This window comes from Wasmannia auropunctata, unplaced genomic scaffold (assembly GCF_000956235.1).
Source record: "Wasmannia auropunctata unplaced genomic scaffold, wasmannia.A_1.0 LD336026.1, whole genome shotgun sequence".
NCBI classification, from domain to species: Eukaryota; Metazoa; Arthropoda; class Insecta; order Hymenoptera; family Formicidae; genus Wasmannia; species Wasmannia auropunctata.
The window spans coordinates 2,568,345-2,586,849 of NW_012026864.1; the positions used below are offsets into that span (position 1 = coordinate 2,568,345).

Here is an 18,505-nt window from a genome sequence, read left to right on the forward strand (position 1 = left end):
TTATTTTGTCGGGAAGGACGAAATATTTATAAATTAGAATTCATTTAAAAGCTATACATATATTCAACATTAATATGACGTGTATACGCGCTACACTGCAAAATGCTTTTGTGAGTTACAACAAGCGCTTTTACCCTTCCGATTGTTCTCTTCACTACCCGATGTTATAATCCAGACATTATTGCATTTCCAACAGAGCTCAGAATGCAAGAGACGGCTTTTTATTTAACGTTTCACATCGCGCCGGTGATTTATGACGCTACTAGAAACAAAAAGCGATCACCTGCGGATGAAAAAAAAGCAGTTAAAATGAATTACCTTTTGGATAAACTTCAAACAAACGTCGGCCAACTATTCCGCGTATCCTCGCGCGGCAAAACGCGACGACCGTCATGCATGCACGAGAGAGGACGGTCTTTTCGCGAGTGTCACGCACCGTCGGACAATTGTATATTTGATATCAAATTAATTCCTTCGCCTGTGCCGCTTTTCATTTAATTTCGTCGCCCGTGCGAATTGCATTACGTCGTCGACGTTAAAAGGGATCGGGCGATAGGCGTTCGTTTGCGTTGGAAAGTAACGGGCGGCGACGACGACGGGCGCAAAGGACTCGCGCGGTAAGTCCGAGGAAGCGGGACTCGGGGAGAGCAACTTTGCGCAAGCGGTGTACACCGTGGGCATACCGTAGATACTCCCCGACGATTTTCTCGAATTGGAATTGGCAATGAAGCCACCCCCTCCCCCCCGGGGGTAACTTTCGTGGGGACGAAGCGACATGTAATTAATCCTCCGAGCGGACGGCGAAGTGACCCGTCTCAAAAGAACCTCCACACGGTATGCACACGGGCGCTGCAGGACGAGGGACGCTGATAATATTGCAGCATCGGCGCAGGATTTTTACGTCGGCGCGATGCTTTGCTAGGTGCCGATAATGCGAAAGGTCGGATCTAAAGAATTCAGCGGGCCCGGAATAATGGAAGCCGACTCGGAGAGCTGCGCTCGCGATTGATAATGAAAAATTGACGTTGTTTATAGATTTTTCAAGAGACGCGCGATTAGAGGGATGTCGATGTCTCTGTTGGTCCGCGTGTATACAGGCGGATGAACGAAGCGCGCGCGAATCGATAAGTTCCATTTCCCCGGGATGGAAATCCGTAACGACGATCGAGACGCGCGGCTCTCTCCCGCGAGATTCGGAAGAAATCCCGACTTTTCGAAAAAATAAAAAAAGAAAAAAAAAGAAAAGGAAAATAAAATCCACGCCGGAAAGGTGCGTCACACGACGTCGCGCCCCAAGTCGCGAGGTGACGTCGCGCTTATTCGCAATCCAAGATTAATGTCGCGTATCGCGACCGCTCTCTGTCGATTTTACTCCGGGTACATTGCGCTCTTCCACGATTTATAAAGTACAGATGGAAGCAGGATTTACAGTTGTATAGCTTTTTCTCGCGGCCGAGCGTTGTTGTCGGAAGCTATATAGTGTTGCCGTAAATCATCATATTTTATTATGTCGTTAATAATAATTGTGGAGAAGACTGATGCATGTATTACCACTGCCGGATTTATAGCACCGCGTATAAGTAAACGGACGTGTATACAGGGGGTGGTGGTAAAAAAAAAAAGTAATGGATTTTAATAATTAAATTACGTTGTCACTTTAATATAGAATTAGCGAAATCGATTTCTCTCACGTGCAAATTTAAACCGAAATTTGCGCATCGGAGAGATATATTTTGACGCTAAATATCCATCTCGATTCTTCCAAAATGCGAACTTTCATCGAATAAAATCAAATAGTAGTTAATATTGTAACGGTATTGTCATCATTATATTCGATAATAATAATAATAAAATTATTATATTATTAATAATATTGACGACTAACAAAGGACGCTATTTACGCCCTTTTAAAATACATGCCAGCGCAAACACTTGAATTGTTTACGCGAAATTCGTCACGCATCGGAACACTTGACGGTTGATACAAGTAACCAGTTAATGTAATTAGGCTAGCCAATATAATGCTGTTCGCGCTTTATGCTTTTACAGGTTTATTAGCGGAAGCACGTTCGACTGTTTACGAATCGGTCACATCCATCAAAACACTTGACGTTAATACATGAGCGTAACTTTCTAAAGACAATCGATCACGCGTGATGTTCGATCATCGTGACGATACTTCGCCGGTTCTTTTTTTCTTCTTCTTTCCTCCGTACTTGTTCAGAGAGCATATATTCTTCGGCGTATGACGAGCCGAAATAGGGACGCTTCCATAGGGACTTTTCCTTAGAGGGCTTCGCACAGAGGCATGAATAATACATCCTTGCGGGAGGGACAGGGGAAGGGAAGGGATATACACGTTGGCTTTACTACTCGTTCCCTGACTTTAATGTTTTTCGGGAAAGGAAAGGGGACTCCTTTTACGAGCCAATAACGAGGAGTTCGTGGAAGGTCGATACGAGAGGATCGCTACGCCCTTTGTGTAATTGCGAAGCGTAATTTATTTACGGCACAGCCGGCGTGTGTGTGTGTGTGTGTGTGTGTACGGTGCATCTCTTCCTCGCGGAGCTTGCGCGCATTATGACATATTACTACCCCGCACGTATGTACGTACGTGTTTAATATCAATCTCGCTACTTGATTAAATACCCCACGTCGACCGCGATAGCGCCCGCGGCGGCGCGCCACTCGGCGCGGTTCACGCCGGATGGGAAAAACATCTGCGAAATTATCGCAGGTCGTTTCCTTTTTTTTTTCGAGTCGCCCCGATCGGGTTCATTTCACGTTTAATAAACTTGCAGATTGCAAATTTGTATTAATCACCGATCGTCGATCGACTCTCGTTCGACCGACCTAAATACCGTCAATAATTTCCCAATACGTTCGTAAGCGGCTGGAAATGAAGCTGTGCGTGCTGGAAATTACGCGGAAACATAGAGTCAAAAGGACACAGATGTAAATACGTGTTTTTTTTTCAATTTTGGATTGACGAGACAGCAACGGGATCGATTCAATTTTGCTGCGAAGAAAGAGTGTATTGTTGGTTCCATAAAACGTGCGTGAATTGAAACCAAGCTGTCTATTACGGTTCTCGAAAATTGGTAAAAATTATAATTTCATTTATAATTTTACATTCATCATCACCTAGTAAATTTGCTTCACTTTTGTAATTGACACCAATTTCTGAGAATCGTAAAAGAGATGACTTGGTTTCAATTCTCCATATATGGAGAGCTTCCATATGGGATCATTAAAAAATGTTCTCCTAGAATTTCTTTCTAGAATAACAGCTCCTTTTTTTATTAAAAAGTCTCGTGTTTCTGGCCTAAGAAAGATGTCCGTGTTCGAAGACCGCTATCGACAACCTTCGCCATTACTGCACATTATCAGGGTTCACCCAGTTTGACGGTCGATCTTATATATTTTAGGGTCCGAAACGAAATGGGGAAAAGACGAGAAACAAAAGATGCAAACCATCGTTTAACACATCTGGAACCTCTTTTCCCTGCGTGCCGCGTGAATTTCGGGAAGCGTCTTTGCCCCGGGGTATATATATTGAACACGCCGAGGGTAAAACGGATAGCAAAACGCGTTTTACGCGACGAGGAGGAAGAGGTGGAAGAGGAAGAGAAGGAGGTGGAGGAGAAAAGGAAATAAGAATTCCCTGTCGGCACCGGGAGAGGCTGCCCTCCCGCCGGATATTTCTTTCTCTGCTGGCAGTCTGACAAGCGGAGAATTTTCATTCCGCGTGTGCGCGCGTACCTAAGGTAATATTCCTCACGGCACCGGCTACTTTCGCGATATTAATTCTTAATCTGTCATCCCGGGCGGTCGATCTCGCGCAAAGATTTTCTTCGCGACGCGGTCTATTAAATCTCGTCAGTCTCGCGGCAATATCGTGGTATAGTATAAGGGTGATTTTTGACAAATGTCTTCTGTGTATCTCGCCATCGAGCGCGACGATAAATATCATATAAATAACAATAATTTAGATGAAATCGCTATATCTATTTTTCACTTTTCTATTTTTCGGGCTTTTTCCCCCTTCCCCTTTCTCTCTCTCTAATTCTGGCGAATTAATTCGCAAAGATTGTCAGCAATAGTTTGCCGATCAATAATTGTTATCATAAAACTTTAATTATATACCGATACATGCTTATATAGTATTTACAGGTTTCAAAATACGTTTCTGATGAGTGATATTTTCGAACATCGAGCGAATAATTTTAGGAAGTTATATTGAAGAAAGCGTATCGATTATAAAAGAAAAATAAAGTAGAAATTGTGTTTTCAAAAGTTTCGTCTGGCACGTTATATACGGGAAAAAGATGTCCAAGATAAGATGCTATTTGTATCAGGGCTGAAATATATACTCAAGAACAAGCTGTGAGGCCTCTCTCGGGACTGTTAATTTATTAATATTTGCGCCTTCTGCTCTTGACAGTGATTATTTCCCGTCAATCCAACGATCCCCAGATGTCAAAGTTTATCGCACGAAGAGTAACGCGCTTCCCCGAATCCCTCCTTCGGCACACTTGTTGCTCAAATAGCGGATACCAGGAGACGTATCGTCGTCATCCACGTGTTTATCGTACAAAAACCCACGTTTAAGCTTATTGCCCTGTACACACATACACAGGTACACACGCATTAGCAATGTAAATGCCCTCGTGATGTCGCGTGTTCGAGGCAAGAAAAAAAAGAGACACGTCTAAAACTTTCTCATTTTGAGGGTCGAAAAGTTTCCACCTAGCTCGCTTATAGCGTCTCGGACGAGAGATGTGTCGCTTTGAAGTAAAATTTCTTAACGACGTCTTTTAGAAACGACAGGCCACAGAAATGGGATACCAGAGGTAGCTCTCTCTCTCTCTCTCTCTCTGAGAGAGAGAGAGAGAGAGAGAGAGAGACTTAGTAAAACGGTAAGCGTATCAGATGCGCTCTCTCTCGTTTTAATGGCGCGTCCTTTGACGAATCTGCGGCTCGGCTCTTCGCTAAAAATATAACGAGAGACTAACGTTCTAACTTTCAACATTAAACGCTTCCACAATTAAGTCGAGTGATGTACATCACTATATTTTTTCCTATCTTTTTTTTTCCGTTCAGAACCGTAAATCGGAAAAAAAAACAGTGCAACGATCTATTATATCCGTCAAAATTCACAGAATGAATCTCTCTTGATAATATATTACTGGGCCGAATGACATTGTTAACGTGTATAAATACGGATAATCGTATTCAAACGATTGTATTCGTGACGTACGAATACACCTTATCACGGTTGAGAGTACGGTAAACGCAGATATATGCAGACGTGAGTCAATATTAATTACGCGTCAGCATCTCTCAAACATCTCGCTGAAACCCGTCAAATGCTTGACACAGGGCACACGCCCTAAGTACGGCGGGAGCGGCATGCCCCATTATTTATCTAAGGCTCGAACTGCATGTACGTTAACTTGATAAAGTAACTAAGTTACATTACCGTGGGTGCCGCTAACTATTGATTTTCCGAAAATATCACACTCAAGACTTCGGGGAACGGAGTTTCCACTTGGTATTTACGCCCTTATCTTATCAATACCGCGCACAAGTATGGCGTATTCGTGAAACGCTTAGCTAAGGAGTAGCACGGTGCCACAGGATGGAGATAATGTTACCCCGCTGATTCCAGTCTCTCCAACCGTAAGATATCCGTGCAAGCGCAACTAATCCGTCCCACATCCTCTGACGAGTGTAATTTTACAATTCATTAATTTAGTGAGTTTGCTTTGCTGGTGGAATTAATTATTACGACTCACATTGAAATATTTAAGCTGGCTATAGCTAACTCTCTCCTGTTCGTCAGGATGAAATTTAATCCATGGATTATATAAATTTGAGTTTTTCTCCATTACGTAAAATTTTAACGCAAATTAAATTTATATTTATAGATATTCAATTTAAGCTACCTCATGTGTATAAATCACATAAATAAAAAAATTAGCAATGTCTGAATTCTACACAATCTATTTTTTTATTAACGATAGTGAATTATTTGTCAACGTCTAGATTCCGTGAAATTATCTTTGCATTTAGACAGCCAGAAATAATGGGTAAGAGATATATGTAATGCACATAAATTATTTATATATATATATATATATATATATATATATATATATATGTATATATTTAATGTGTAATGTATTTATATATACACTTCATTATATTGTATGTTCATTATATTAAATTACAATTGGATGATAATTTGTCTATTCCATATGCTGTATCATATTACTACAATTATATCCATTTATTGTATTTTGTACCCTTAATCATCAGGAATATTCTCTAATCCCTATGAACAAGCGTGATTAAACATGAATAAGTAAAGTCATACATTTAAATGTATATAAAACATGTCGTATTTTACATAAATATATTAATTAACAAATTACCGTGTGTTTCCATGGGACTCCATGTAAGCGACTATCTCTTGTAAACATATGACGATCCCATACGTCTCTCATGTCCCTACGCATTGGCTGGAAAAAAGAAATCAAAAAAGTATATCTCAATTCCATACAAATCAATTTGCATCGCATATTACTTTCCAAAGTCTCTTGCAAATTTAGCTTTTTAAATAGTGTATAGACTAAAACGCATATAATGGAACTACTTTCCACTTACACAAAATAAGTGCAACAATTATAAAATGCAGACTGAATTATATTTGAATTACATCAAATTCTATAATTCTATAATTCTATAATTCCAAATTAAAATACATAATATATGTATGAATAATTTGGATTCAATAACGATATATTTATTTGATATAAAGCATTATTTAATCAAGTTTTTGAATTTTATGAACTAAGCTTTATTAATTAAACATCTTGTGATAACAAATTTTTTTATTTTGGTTTATCTAAAGATAAGAAGTGTCTTTAATTCGGAAGTTATTAACATATTTATAATTACAGATTTCAGGTTTCAAGTTCTTTGGACGTAATTAACATATCTGGCTGTTATCGGTTTTTCTCATAAAATCATACACATCCGTAAGGATTGTTCCAATTTTTTTTTTAATGAAAAAGTAGCTTCTTATAAATAGAGAGTTTAATTTCTTGAGTTATTGTTACTATTTAACGTTTACAATTGTTGCAAGTTTGAGGCCGAGAGGTTATGTCACAAGCAAAACTTGCGTACTTACGTTTCCCAGGAAGAACTGATTTACGTAATAACTTCCCCATTGAGGTAACACGGGTATCAAGCCTATTATCAGCATCGATGGAATTATTTCATACCACATGGTTGTCGAATTTTCATAAACAGGCTGATAATTGCAGAAAAATACTTTCCCGAGGCTGGATCAGCTGCAACGCAATCTGTAATCTACGCATGCGCACACTGCACAGTGCACTGACGTGCAGACGGGCACATGTGTTAAATATACATTAATTACGAGAGGCACTTATATAAGACTGTGAATTCAATCGTACTCAATAAATTTTAAAATTTTTTCTTAGAATTTTTGGCGTAATTTTAAGTATTCTATATAAATTTCAGAATTTCTGTATAATTTTATAAAAAATTAAAAAAAAAAATTTTCATATTTTTTAAAATATAAATAAAAATACACACGTACTTTTTAGAAGTGAGAAAGTTTATATTTTTTTCTTTGTTTATTATGAATATGCGAATCATTCTGAAATATTCTAAGGTTTTTCTCATTCATTTTTTTCTATAATTTCCTAAGAAAACTTATGAAACTTGAAGAAGTTTGAGGTAAATTAAAAAACATCAGAATAGTACATGAGACACTATATAAGCATTTTTTTTTCACAGGAAACAATAATTATAATTATATATGTTGTTCAAATTAAGATATGATTGTCGGCGACGATTCTTATTTTTATCGCGCGACGAGAAGTTGCACGGAGATCGGTATCGCGCGCGAAGTCACGCTGATAATCCGCATGATAATTGTAGAACTGCAATTAGACACGCTTTGCCGAAGCTTCCTCAGAGGGCCGTAGCAACCGGCTGAAGAATCCGGCAGGCGTTACGACACTATAGCGAGCGGCCAGTTAGCCAGCCGCCGATTAGACGTGGTGAACACGACGAGTGATGACGAGGTCTAATCGGCTACGTATAAATGTACCTCGATCTCAGAGTTGATTCTAATCATTCCGTATCGAGCGTAAACGCCTTTCGCGCTCGATAATTCCATTGGACCTCATTGGGGATTTCAGATAACGCCGATGCGAGGGACTGCGTCCTGGCCGGCCGGGTAGGCGCGAGATACGTACGTTATCGATATATATATATAAAGTTCACGAACCTCGCTCGATATAAAGGTATACTTATATACGCCGTCGCGGGTACTCTTGGCCCGTTCAAATTCTACTACGCGCGATTTCTAGCGGTAAATAAGCAATTTCCGAGTGAGGATGGTACGTATGTGTAATAACGTGTGGCGTGCAATGTCGGCATGAAATTCCACACGAATTACCGTCGCGAGATCTACTACTCGTCGAGTAGAATAATCGTGCGTGAGACGATCAGACTCACGTCTCTCTAATGTTAATCAAGTGTTATGCAATATACTTGTAGGGCAAGCTAATAGGAGATATTAGGCCGCCGGAGATGCTGCTGCGGGTGTACTCGTTGTGCATCCTGGCGCTGGACCTGGTGACACTCCTCGTCGGGGTGTGCTGCACGATCCTGATCGCTGTCTACAGAATGTTCAGACCGCCGCCGTTGAAGAGTCTCAGCTATGAAGTGGCGATGGTAAACGTTGTGGCTCCTACTTATATATACCTTCTTCACGTCGTGACAAAACTTCTTTCACGTCGCGAATTAATTAGGAACTGCGTCGTGATTTCGCAGGTCGTAGGCGCCGGACGTGGGATAGGTAAGGAGCTTGCTCTGCAGCTGTGCCAATTCGGCGTCGTGGTCGCTTGTGTGGACATCAATGCGGAAACCTGCGCTGCCACCGTGCAACGTGGCCAGCAGTTGCACGGAGTGTGCAGGAGCTACCAGTGCGACGTGAGAAATAAAGATGCGGTGTGTACAAACGTACTGCACTTCCTCTTCTTAAAAGCCACCCGATCGTAAATCTTATTTTGGTCCCCTGATATTTTAGGTTGCCCAAATTGTGAATCTTATTAAGATCGAGTTGGGAAACATTACAATGCTTTTCCACTGTTGCGGCTTACCCAGCCCACGTGCGTTAATACAAGAATCGGAAGTACGAGACACCATGGACGTGTCGGTCATCAGTCACTTTTGGGTGAGCATGTTTTTCCGATATATGTATATCTTGACGTAAGAGTCTCGTTGTGTTGTAACAATCAGTGTCTATTCTTCTGCAGCTGTTGGATTCAGTTTTGCCGTGTATGCGACAAGCTGGTAAAGGACACGTCACAATCCTGTCCTCCGTCGCTGGTCTCTCCAACGGGTCGAGCGGTCGAGGAACCCGGGTGCCCTTGTCCACCGCGCAATTCGCGGTCCAGGGGCTGGCAGAATCCTTGCACATGGAATTAAGACACTCAAACAGCAACATCATCGTTTCATTGGTTCACGTTTATCCATTTATCGTCGGGACGGAAGTCGCGAAAGATATACGTTTTAGGTGACTTATAGGTTTTGCAAACTGTACACTCAATCTTTTACATATGTCTGTTTTCATTGTTATCTACCTGCCGATAAGTATAGTATTCTGACTTCCAATAACGCGTTTCGCAGAATACCTAGTTACTTTGGTACAATGCCGGCCGCAGAAGCCGCTAGACAAATCTTAGACGGCGTCCGCCGAAACTATGCGGAGTTCAGTGTACCGGGATATCTGCTTTATCTCGGGCATGTACTTAGGTAATATCGCCACTCATATCCCTATTCTTCTATACGTGAGATAAGATAGATCTAATAAATTTTTTACGTTTTCAGAATTCTTCCAAAAAAGGCATCCTTTATGTTACGTGATTTACTAGATACCGGAGTTGACTTTGCATAATGTTGACCTTGCGTAAATATATCTTACAATTATAGATATATTATTATAATAATTATAGATATATTTTATTACCTATTGTATGTGCAAATCGCACAAAGATGGCATTGAAATATTCTCAAGGTGTGATGGTTTCATTTTTTAACGGGTTATCATCGATCTTAAAATTCTTGCTGCATAATTTCTCGGCAAGCATATATTTCCAGTTGATATTCTTTTTTATATTCATGTAAAATTATTTTCTATAATGTATATTTTACTTACTTCTTAAGAGAAAGAATGCAACAAATGTGAGAATTTATGTAACAAAAATATTTTATTACTTTTTTATACACTTGCAGATTATATACGTTTGTCACGAAAAGAATTGTTTGTTACTTTCATATGATAGTATGACGTGTAAGTGCACTCGAGTTTACACATATACGTTGTCCTTTTTGAACTTAAGCACAATTACTTTAACTTTTAATGTATATTTGACACATACATATATGTAATGTTGATTGTAAAAACTGATTTGTAATTTAGTCTTTATGCACCAACAGCAATACATATGTGCAATATTGAGACTGATTTGCGATTTAATTTCTATACATGAAATTAATTATAATATAATTATAATACATTATGTATTATAATATATAATTATAAAATAATGTATTCCGTTATTCCAATTAATGATTACATTATATTGTTGTGATATCCACAATGCAGTAATTTTTAAACAGATACGTATTATAAAACAAAGTTGTTTAGTTTATAATACATGAGCGAGCAGGCAAGAAAGAAATGCAAATCGAAATGATCGTTCGAGAGCGCACTTATATAAAATTTAAAAAAAGGCATGCATATTAAATATAAATAAAAAAATTTTCTGTCAAATAATATGAGGATATGTCCAATCGTTTTTTCTTTCCTAAAATTTTATGTATTTTGTGAAATAGATTTAAAACAGATAAATTAAATTGTATTTTAGCTGACGTACACAATTGATACTCTGATACTCTTTATATATACATATGTAAATAAAAATTAGAATCTAAATCAAAATTAAGAGTAATTCATAGCAAATTCACAATTTTTTGAAATGTTTTTCAACATTTTTATAAAATTATCAATAATATTTTGTATTGTTACTAAGATATTAATTAAATATAGAAGTCAGATAGTATCTGTGTATTCTGTCATATTAAATACCGAAATAATATGTTTAGTTTATACTGAAGATCAGAAAATAAAATTAATTTATAAAACTAATGACAGAGTATATAGTGGCAAACTAATTATAAAAAAACAATATATATATATATATACTGAGAAACTATCCTTATTTTTGCTGTTTAAATCGCGTTATTTCGAATTAAATCGTCTCATAATTTTATCTTTTTTTTTTACTCATTTAACGCTAAATATTAGCCGATTAAAATATTTAGCGTCAAATGGAGATATAAATATGGACTATTATCATCGAAATATGTAACTAAATATCGCTTATAGCGATGCAAAAAAAGAATAATTTACTGTATATTTACAGAGCGAATTTGTTAATATTAAAATACCCGGTCAACGACGTTTCTGATCTTAACACTGGAATGACTTTATGCTAATCTAAACCGGGAGGGGCTGGTTCCGAAAGATCAATTTCCATTGTATCTGGTTTTTGATCATTCGAATAATCACCAGGTGGTGCCTGAAAGAAATTGATGGAAGAGATATTTTTTCGAGAAAATACCGCGTATTTATTTTAAAGAATTATATTATAAAGATAGGGCTCAAAAAATCGTTCCTTTATATACAGGCATCTTTACTCACAATATCAAACTCATCGTGCATGTCACAGGGCACTTTACCCTGTATGACATCCATTATTGATTGCGGAATGTGTGCTTTCTGAAAAAACAAAAAAAAAACATACAATATTAAATCTTGACAGAGTACCATCCATTTTTAATATATTGAGCATCGTGTGTTTTTAGCTTATAATTTTATTTTAATATTCGTTTATCTAATAACAAAGATCGCGCTCAATTTATGTCAATGATATAAAAAGAGAACTTCCATCTCCATATTTGGCACAAAATGTGTGGCAAAAATATGCTTTGAAACGTGCTACGAAATTACCTGATTCTCGGCAAAAGCTTCAACATGGGCCAGCAAGGGAGCACGTAAATTGCTCGCCATTCGGAGTGCCTCTGCTAACTGTGCCGGTGGTAATTGCAAAATAACAGCGAAACTTTGCGGCTGCGTGCGTTCGCAGCACTTGACGAAGCCTTCCCACACCTTGGGCTGCTTCCACACTTGCTTCAGAATCAGCCGTTGGAGTATATTCATGACAAATCCACTCAGTCGGGGATAAAGGGCCAGACTTTGTATGACCGTGCGCATCAATAACGTCGGTAAAGGTGTCATCTCCATAAGATGTTGCATCACAACGGCGACCGTTTCCTGCGTGTACGCTTGTTTCTCGGCAAAACAAAGAGACGTGGCTGCAAACGAAAGAAGAAAAAAAATATCCGTGAGAATTTATGCTGACAAACTTTCCTTCGAGTTAGTATAAACAAAGGTACTTTACGTAGGATAATCTACCTTTAATGACGGTCTTTAATTCAGCCTTGCTTGGATCTATATTATGTAGAGCTATCAATAATTCCGCAGGCGTAATAGGCGATGTATGCGGTACCCCGCTGTCGTTATTGTGTGTCCCGAGTAATCTGTTGAATACCTGAAAAGAATAGATTTATTATGTTTTAATCGTGCTTAAAGCAAACGAATAAAATAATACGTTTAACGCATTATTTACCTCCTTTACGACGATAGGATTTAATTTTATCAGTTTTGGTAATGCGGCGATCACTTCTTTCTTCGTGAGTCCATTCAGGACAGGAATTAAAAATCTGACGTCGGAAACTCTAGTCTGATATAACTCGCGTACCCTGGCCACCAACTCTGCGCTTGGGGCAGCTGCACACACAAATATACCAAAATATAAAACGACAGAAAAAGAACAAATTGAAAAAAATACATATTTTAAAGTAATAAGAACATACACTTCTCTGTAAGGATATGTATGATCCTTGTGACTAAAGTTTCGGACCCCTTTGGACAGTTTTCGACGAGTGCGAGCAGCTGTGGACTACCCATACCTAAAGATCTCACCGGCCCTTCTACCAGTCTCAATACGATACGTTTCACATCCGCTCCCATTGACGTATATACTCTAGCTAATCTGTTAACATACAATTATTGTATAGTACACGATTTTCACACAAATACATTTAATATACTTATATATACTTAATAAATTAAAAAAGAAATTGATTTCATCACTCACTCGTGAATGAGATCTTGATGTTCACTGAGAAGAGCAAGATACAATCCTAGACAGGCACGTGTAGTTGAATCGGTCCACTGGCTCTCGATTTGCGGTCTGCCTCTGTCTTGTCCGAAAACAATCTCCGGTGGGTTATGCAGGCGTAAAAAGCCTAAATATAGAACTGCATATTCCTCGATCAGTTTACTTAATTCTGCCCGGCTGTATAACTGACAGACTAATTGTATTGCAGCTTCCCGTATCTATTTATTAAAATGTATAAAAAAAATTTTACTTTATATGGTATCTATATATTACATATTACACATATTTTTAATGCGTCATAAGTTATATGATTTTTAATCTTACCGTATTGTTTTCATGTCCGGTGTGGCACAATAAGACATTTAAAAACACCAGTTGTTTGGTTGGTCTACGCACTACCATTTCTTTCAGAAGCTGCAACGGTGCAAGACCTCTAGTTTCGTCAGACGACACCATTTTTAAAGCCTCTACAGCATCTTCCGTTATTAATGGCGCTTCCAAATAAAGCCTTTAAAAAAAAAGGGGGAAAAAAATGAGTGCATTTGCAAAGTCAGATTAATGTAGATGTTTATACTTTTAGATTTCATTCCGTACACGCTTTTCTTTATAAATTTAATATTAATTTACCTGGACAATAAAGCATCACGATCCTTGCCCTGAATTAAATCAATAGCTGAAACTAAAGTGCACAATAAGAAGTTGTATGCCTGATGTGGAGCTTCTTGTGGTTTTGTACACAATGTAGTCCGCCTTTGAAATCCTTGTAGCAGTGCGTACTCTTCGTACAACCAACCTAGCGCTAAATCTAATCGATTTCGCATGTCGTCGGTGATATAACGTAAGACAGCTTCCTTAATGTAAGGATTGAAAGTGGCTGCTAGCGTAGTTAGAATTTTGGATCTGTAATGCAAGTGTAGAGAGATAAAGATAAATATCATGTATTAAGAATCTTCACACGTATAAATTATGCTCCGTTTTTTTTTTATTTATACCTTACAGCGGCTACACCACCAAGAACCGCAGTCTTTTCTGAAAGCAATATCCTGTTGACTGCCATCAGTAACATCCGTTCTTTAGTCTCCTTCGGAAGTGGTTTTGTCACTTCGACCAATTTTAACGCCTTCAAACGATTTCTGGCTTTTGCGAGAGATTTCTCATGAGCCTCTAACGACGCTTTTGCTTCCTTCTCTTTCTCCCGATCTTTTTCACGCTTACGTTCCCGCTTAGCCTCGGCTACGCTAATGGTGGGATTCTTGATCAAGTCTTCCATCACGGCATCCTCCTCCTTGTCCTTCTTGTTCTTCTTTGCTTTAGCCTGCTTGATTTGTGTCGCTAGAAGTTTAGAAATTGTTTGACGTTGTATGTTAATATCGGTAGTTGCCGTGGGCTGATATTCTCTTTGAAAAATTGTCGTCATAGTATCCGGAACCCATGCCTATTAAAATAGTTTAGTTTAATCGTTTAATAAGGCGCGTTGGATAAATTTAAATTTTTTATATATAGTTATATTTATAATTTATATTTAGAATGTATTTATATAAATAATATATATTTATAACCGTACCATACTGTCCATCACTAAATCCGTTGCAATTTCCACACTGAGCCTCTCGGCAATAAAACTTTCGGAGAGTTCAATTAGGTCTGGCAATTTAGGCGGAGGAACGGGAATTGGTGTCGCTTCTGCCTCATCAATTAGAGCCACTTCAATTTTTACTCGTTTCGCAGCAGTAGCAGCCGCTATCTCCTTTGATAAGCAAACAAATCTTTTAAGTATAATATGTATAACGAAAAATGTATTTGGCAATTTACACATATATATATATATATATATTTATATACCTGTTGACGCTTCTTTATCCGACGGACATCTTCTGGTTTTGGATAAGCTTTAATAATTTCCTGCTCTTTCGCGCCAAGCTGAGTTAATTGTTTAGCTATGGTTGAAGCATACTCTATACTAGCGGGATGTTTCATCAATCCGAGAAGTGTGAGCTTCAATTGCTTCTGTACACTGGTTACTTGAGAATCAGACAGCGTTGGCGGTAGATCGTGCTGTAACCTCTGCAACGCTGTGCATCGTGACACAAATTATTAAATCTCAGATGCAGAATGTATTATTGTATATAACATATAAAGTAAATTGTGTACCTTGAATTACATTTGACATAAACTGCGGTCTCATTTTAGCAATTAACGCTAAGGACCCCATACACGTCATTAAATTGACGCTGCTGACGTGTGGAGATCCGTGAAACTTGATCAATAAATCCATAACGTGATTCGCTTCTTCCTCCAGTTTCCGTCTACGAGCTATTTTCAACGTTAGCGGGATATCTTCGAGAGAAAAATCATCGGGCTTCTTTGGACTGTCGGGATCCGGATATGTCTGTATTAAAATCACACCCTCGAGAAACTTTACGGCTTGCGTTCTTATTCTAAAATGTCGAACATTTCAACGGCGTTAGATCCATTGCCCATGTGAAAGAGAGTTTACTTTCATTCATTCTACTCACCCGTCGTTGTCGCTATCAATCATATTGATAATCTGAACTTTAAGAGCACTTAGCTGAGTCCACGCTAACTCCATGTCTGTCGTAACGATACTAGCACTAGCGATCCATTTGAGAGCAGCTCTGAGAATTCTGCCGCTGGCTCTGAGTGCTCGTTTAGCTACGACTGACGTTTCGTCAGACGCCAATCTAAGGAGTACTTGCACTGTACGAGGGATCACCTCCGGAAATTTTATTCTGTAAAAATCAATTGTAAAACATTCAATATCTACTTCTAGAAACGATATTTGGATAATAAAAAGAAGAGTATTGTTGATAATAACCCGGATTCCTCGATGAAACCTGTAATGGTCTTTCTAACTTCGGCGCTTCTATCTACCGAGAATTGTAGTATGTCGTTTAAATAATGCTCCAACAAGTGTGGCTCTTTATTCAACAAGAGTTCCTGCACTTTACATATGTTTGCGATCTTAACTTCCTCGGTGGGGCTCATGGAAGCCTCATTTAACCATTCAACAATCTGCAAGAGAATAGAAAACATTAAAAAAAAGTTTCGTAATAGAATTTTTCGATTATTGTGATAATACTCGGATGTAATACAATTTGTATTACATCCAATTATTTGTATTTGTAATCTGATTTTGTTGAAGCATTGTCTTTCATTTTATCAACAATATTTTTTTGCCAATGGCAGTTTTCGTACAAAAGTATCGCATAGAATTGCTATTAAATTATCAAAATAATTCTTTCGCAAAGCGTTATCATTTAATGTTTACAATATTGATGACAATTTACTACTGGCATCGGAAGCAAGTGACGCAAAAAAGATAAAAATATATGCAAAACATGTTCGAGTCTACAAAATTTGCCGTCGAGGATGCGATATTTTTATCAAAAGTACATGGACCGCGAGAGCAATCGTTCGCGTTCCTTTCTCCCGACGTAAAAGCGTCCTCGAACAGGACGGCGAGACCCGCCGGTCTCGTCGTTGATCGCCAACGGGCGACAACCGCGCGTCGCCGCCGCCGACAAGGGGACGGAATTTTGAGGTTAACTGGCCACTGACCAAGTCGCCCGGCGCCTTTTCCGCCTCGGCTCTTCTATGCAAGCGTGGATCCATCGTTAATTTACGTTAAACTCAAAGCGGCAAATCGTATACAGCGGCGAATCGCGCGCGTATACGAGATCTAACGCGGAAAATTATACGGTCAGGCGCGAATGTATCTCGAGCCACGTGTGTGCCGCATAGGCCCCCCAACCCCCTTGGCTTGACGACAATCAGCCGAGAATCAGCCGAATATTAGCCGCGGCAAACGAGTCCGAGCCTCTACTCGCTCGGGCGTACAATATCCTCCGGGACAGTCCGGGTACGAATATCGCGATTCGGAGTTATCAAACGACAAGTGTTCCGCGATGCTCTACGAATTTCGACCTCGCTGCCATCTTGGCATTTTAACCGTAACGTCGGTAACAACGAGTTTTTCCTGCGAGTGTGGGCGCAAGAATTTGAACGTCCCTTAATTTGCTATATTTTACGATCACATATAATATGCATGTTATGTTACAGATTCAGAATGTACAATACACTTGCGACATCGTGTACACATGCATAATTATTTGTTAAGGAATCATATAAATTGCTTAACGCATGAAAGTGCCCGCATATATTGAGGTTTTGTGATTTATTATTAGATCAATGTATTTTAAATATGTACGTACATTGTATAATTTTATATCCGTATATTATATCTTAATTACCACACGTGTTTGATTATTCAGAGAGATGGTAAAACAGTTGAAAAATAACGTAATTTTGCGGCAATTTATAAGTATTTATACTTATTTATAAAGTAAAAATTTATATAATATTTATATAATAAAAATCATGATTACGGCCAGATTTTTTAAAGGCCGCTAAAGGGGCTCAAGCCCGCTTCGTAAAATAATCAAAATACAGTCAGATTTTTTAAAGAGGCAAAATTGTTTTACCCATTTTGCGTATTAAATTATCCGTTAGATTACCGTAGTGTGTATCAGAAAATTGTAATAATTAACATTAAGTAATTACCTTTATCCTAGCTGTGCAACAGAAAAAGAAAGGAACCCATCGATTTTTCTTTCGTTCAAAATTAAATTATATACGTAATAAGTGATGTGTGGATCGATTTCTGTTTCTACGGTATTGTCGTCACTCGTTATTTTCGAAGAGCACGCAGTACAATATACAATACGCTTAATCTCGATGTGATTATTCCATCAAAATTCCATACAATTGAATTAACATCGCGGTGAGCGGCGAGGCGCGCAGCGCGCGCATGCGCGTGGGGAGGCCGGGCTCGGCGGCTCGACGGCCGCGGCGCGCTGACGAGGCGCGGGGCGCTCAGCAGTAGGGAATTGGCGCGGCGTGTGGATGGTACTGCGTGGCGCGCTTCCGGCGCCGCGAGTTTTAATTACAAATTATCGAACTCTATCAATCAAGCATTCGGGGAGTATGCATATTAAGTGCGCCTTCGGCACCACGTACATTCGGCAGTGCACAAATATGCAGTGAGTGCGCCTTTAGCAATAATACGCATAGTGTAATTAATAATTAGTGCGCGTTCGACAGCATGGCACGCATATAGTGAGTGCGCGCGTTCG

The 18,505-nt window shown here is 38.8% G+C and overlaps 2 protein-coding genes and 1 long non-coding RNA gene across 8 annotated transcripts; 2 read left to right on the forward strand and 1 right to left on the reverse strand.

The window, feature by feature from the left end:
* Nucleotides 1-2,806: 2,806 nt before the first annotated feature.
* LOC105452850 lies at nt 2,807-4,346 on the forward strand. 2 transcript variants are annotated; one of them, XR_974781.1, is made up of 3 exons: nt 2,807-2,955; nt 3,429-3,767; nt 4,165-4,346. It is a non-coding gene; the product is annotated as an uncharacterized LOC105452850 (long non-coding RNA). The 2 variants fall into 2 exon arrangements; XR_974782.1 differs by having other exon boundaries at nt 4,174-4,346.
* Nucleotides 4,347-8,046: 3,700 nt separating this feature from the next.
* On the forward strand, nt 8,047-10,882 carry LOC105452852 (17-beta-hydroxysteroid dehydrogenase 13-like). Of its 4 annotated transcripts, none has more exons than XM_011694346.1 (7): nt 8,047-8,290; nt 8,599-8,775; nt 8,875-9,051; nt 9,131-9,277; nt 9,360-9,619; nt 9,733-9,858; nt 9,934-10,882. In XM_011694346.1, exons 2-7 carry the CDS (start codon nt 8,632-8,634, stop codon nt 9,998-10,000), a joined length of 921 nt encoding a protein of 306 aa, XP_011692648.1. In that variant the 5' UTR covers nt 8,047-8,290; nt 8,599-8,631; the 3' UTR covers nt 10,001-10,882. The 4 variants fall into 4 exon arrangements, with proteins under 4 accessions (XP_011692648.1, XP_011692649.1, XP_011692647.1 ...); XM_011694347.1 differs by having other exon boundaries at nt 8,047-8,275; XM_011694345.1 differs by lacking the exon at nt 8,047-8,290 and adding an exon at nt 8,311-8,438.
* Nucleotides 10,295-17,313, reverse strand: LOC105452851 (symplekin). Of its 2 annotated transcripts, none has more exons than XM_011694343.1 (16): nt 16,932-17,313; nt 16,189-16,385; nt 15,869-16,102; nt 15,504-15,790; nt 15,195-15,424; nt 14,917-15,099; nt 14,345-14,787; nt 13,980-14,252; nt 13,677-13,860; nt 13,329-13,570; nt 13,045-13,223; nt 12,798-12,958; nt 12,584-12,719; nt 12,119-12,483; nt 11,810-11,887; nt 10,295-11,687 (listed from the first exon to the last, which is right to left on the reverse strand). In XM_011694343.1, the coding sequence occupies exons 1-16, from the start codon at nt 16,983-16,985 to the stop codon at nt 11,601-11,603; spliced, it is 3,333 nt and encodes a 1,110-aa protein (XP_011692645.1). In that variant the 5' UTR covers nt 16,986-17,313; the 3' UTR covers nt 10,295-11,600. The 2 variants fall into 2 exon arrangements, with proteins under 2 accessions (XP_011692645.1, XP_011692646.1); XM_011694344.1 differs by lacking the exon at nt 16,932-17,313 and adding an exon at nt 16,642-16,757.
* Between the last annotated feature and the right edge of the window lie 1,192 nt (nt 17,314-18,505).

Coding starts and splice junctions, on each gene's coding strand:
- LOC105452852 (XM_011694345.1), top strand. Junction 9,620..9,732: donor GCGAAAGATATACGTTTTAG/GTGACTTATAGG, acceptor CGCGTTTCGCAG/AATACCTAGTTACTTTGGTA. Junction 9,859..9,933: donor TATCTCGGGCATGTACTTAG/GTAATATCGCCA, acceptor TTACGTTTTCAG/AATTCTTCCAAAAAAGGCAT.
- LOC105452851 (XM_011694343.1), bottom strand. CDS start 16,985: ATGGATCCACGCTTGCATAGAAGAGCCGAGGCGGAAAAGGCGCCGGGC. Junction 16,386..16,931: donor AAAAGGCGCCGGGCGACTTG/GTCAGTGGCCAG, acceptor ATTCTCTTGCAG/ATTGTTGAATGGTTAAATGA. Junction 15,791..15,868: donor ATTGATAGCGACAACGACGG/GTGAGTAGAATG, acceptor TCGACATTTTAG/AATAAGAACGCAAGCCGTAA.